The following is a 1,880-nucleotide window of genomic DNA, read 5'->3' on the forward strand; positions in this document are numbered from 1 at the left end:
ATCATAGGATCTCAGGTCTTGGGTCTCTCAGCCCTTGGGAACCCTGAGAACCGGGTTCTCCCTATAAACCCAATGACATACCAAAATGACGTTTTATGACAATTTGTCTATGTCATAGTTTACATAAGAACATGTAGTGATTTGCCCAAACTGATAATTCTTCTTTTAAAAAGCTAACAGAGCAAGATCATTTGATAATGATGGCCTTTATGAAGACTACCGTAGATCAGGAAATTTTTGTGTTAAAAATAATTGGTGTGAAATTTTTTCAAGGTATTTTATTTTCGTTGGTTGACCCATCCACAAAATTTTTCAACATGAAAAATTTTGGATGCGTTATAAACGGGACACGTGGCTACTAACTCTTGACAATGGTGGACTGCTATTCGATGGAAGTTGCTCGTGACAGCACTGAAACTGACAAGGAGCCTCTTGGGTGAGAGCTTCAGGTCTTCACTGGGCTTTTAGAAGAGCCTCGTGCCAGCCGTGCATGCACTACTGCACGTTAGAATAGATTAATTTCAGTAATCTAATTATTCACTGTAGAAAATATTTTGTGTGTCAAAATTTCGTGGGTCACTTCAACCACAAAAATATTTTAATAACAAAAATTTCCCGATCTACGGTAGTTGACTCCAGCAGCTATTGTACTGCTTATCAGAACAAACAAAATCCATTTAAGAGTCAAATACAGGCCAATCATGCAGCTGTAAAATATCAGCCATGCTTCTATGAATATCAATATAAGACATCATTAGCGAATCGTGATGTATGGCTACATATTTCAAATTGCAAGCAGCTGCTGTCAAACTCAGTTGGGATATAGTATAATTACCAGATACATGTATATGGTATATGCTTACATTAGCTTGTGCTTTGAAGTTGACTAGCTGGCATAATGGACCAAGGACTATGAAAAGAGAGAGAGTGAGAAAGAATGAGAATGAGAGTGATGAAGGGAGAGAGAGGGAGGGACAATAATTATTAATTCCAATACATTAATAAAACGTACAATTGATTTTTGTTTCCTGTCACATGATAAAAGATAGACCACACCCATTCCATCCTAGCAGCTGTAATGACTTACTGGTACAAAAACCAGCATCACCTGGAACAACACACAAACAAACATCATTAATAAAATAATATAATATTATCATTTTACCTATTATACTGTATTAAAATAATAATATACGCACATTAACTGACTGACTGTGTTTATTATTAGGAGAAGAGACTGGAGAGGTGGAGTGGACCGTTGGTAGTGTATTCCTCACTAAACCATCAGCAGGTCAATGTCAGGAAGTGATCAGTCAATTAACGGACAGTCATCGGAAAATTTACCTCTATCACTCATCACCTGATATTGTATACCTATTGATGTCACTAGCACTAGAGATAAGAACAATAAAGGGGATTTATATAAGAAACACTAAAATAACAAAAGATGTCATCCTCTTACTGTCACACAAAATAACAAACAATACTTCATTAAAGGAACTAGTGATCAGTCATGACTCCATCAATGATGATGGAGTCCTTGCACTAACACAATCATTAATTAATAATAAAACAATTACTAACTTAGATCTTCGTGACAATCCTGACATCACTTCAACCAGTGCTCAGTCACTAGCTGAACTCTTACTCTACAACCACACACTATCTGACCTTTGGCTCCACCATACTAACATTGATACTGATGGAGTACTGGTACTGATGGAATCTCTCAGGACCAATAATACACTAAGGATACTAGTTCTAGACAATAAACATGAACAAACTTGTTATTCCTTACCTTATTATAAAACTATTGGAAACAGATTATACTTTAGGTAATTATTTCATATATATAATAGGTTATTAATATATAATTTAAA

The 1,880-nt window shown here is 35.5% G+C and overlaps 1 protein-coding gene and 1 long non-coding RNA gene across 2 annotated transcripts in view; one reads left to right on the plus strand and one right to left on the minus strand.

The window, feature by feature from the left end:
- The window catches only part of LOC109589176 (uncharacterized), a 2,586-nt gene extending 2,459 nt beyond the window's left edge, over window positions 1–127 (plus strand). Inside the window, exon 5 of the mRNA XM_020005299.1 lies at window positions 119–127. Coding sequence (XP_019860858.1) covers window positions 119–127 — 9 coding nt within the window. The remainder of the gene's footprint in view (window positions 1–118) is intronic.
- Window positions 128–816: 689 nt separating this feature from the next.
- LOC109589177 (uncharacterized) lies at window positions 817–1,193 on the minus strand. Its single transcript, XR_002188572.1, has 3 exons — window positions 1,166–1,193; window positions 1,013–1,108; window positions 817–910 (listed from the first exon to the last, which is right to left on the minus strand). It is a non-coding gene; the product is annotated as an uncharacterized LOC109589177 (long non-coding RNA).
- Window positions 1,194–1,880: the final 687 nt, after the last annotated feature.

Source organism: Amphimedon queenslandica, unplaced genomic scaffold (genome assembly GCF_000090795.2).
Source record: "Amphimedon queenslandica unplaced genomic scaffold, v1.1 AMPQUscaffold_11571, whole genome shotgun sequence".
Lineage (NCBI taxonomy): Eukaryota > Metazoa > Porifera > Demospongiae > Haplosclerida > Niphatidae > Amphimedon > Amphimedon queenslandica.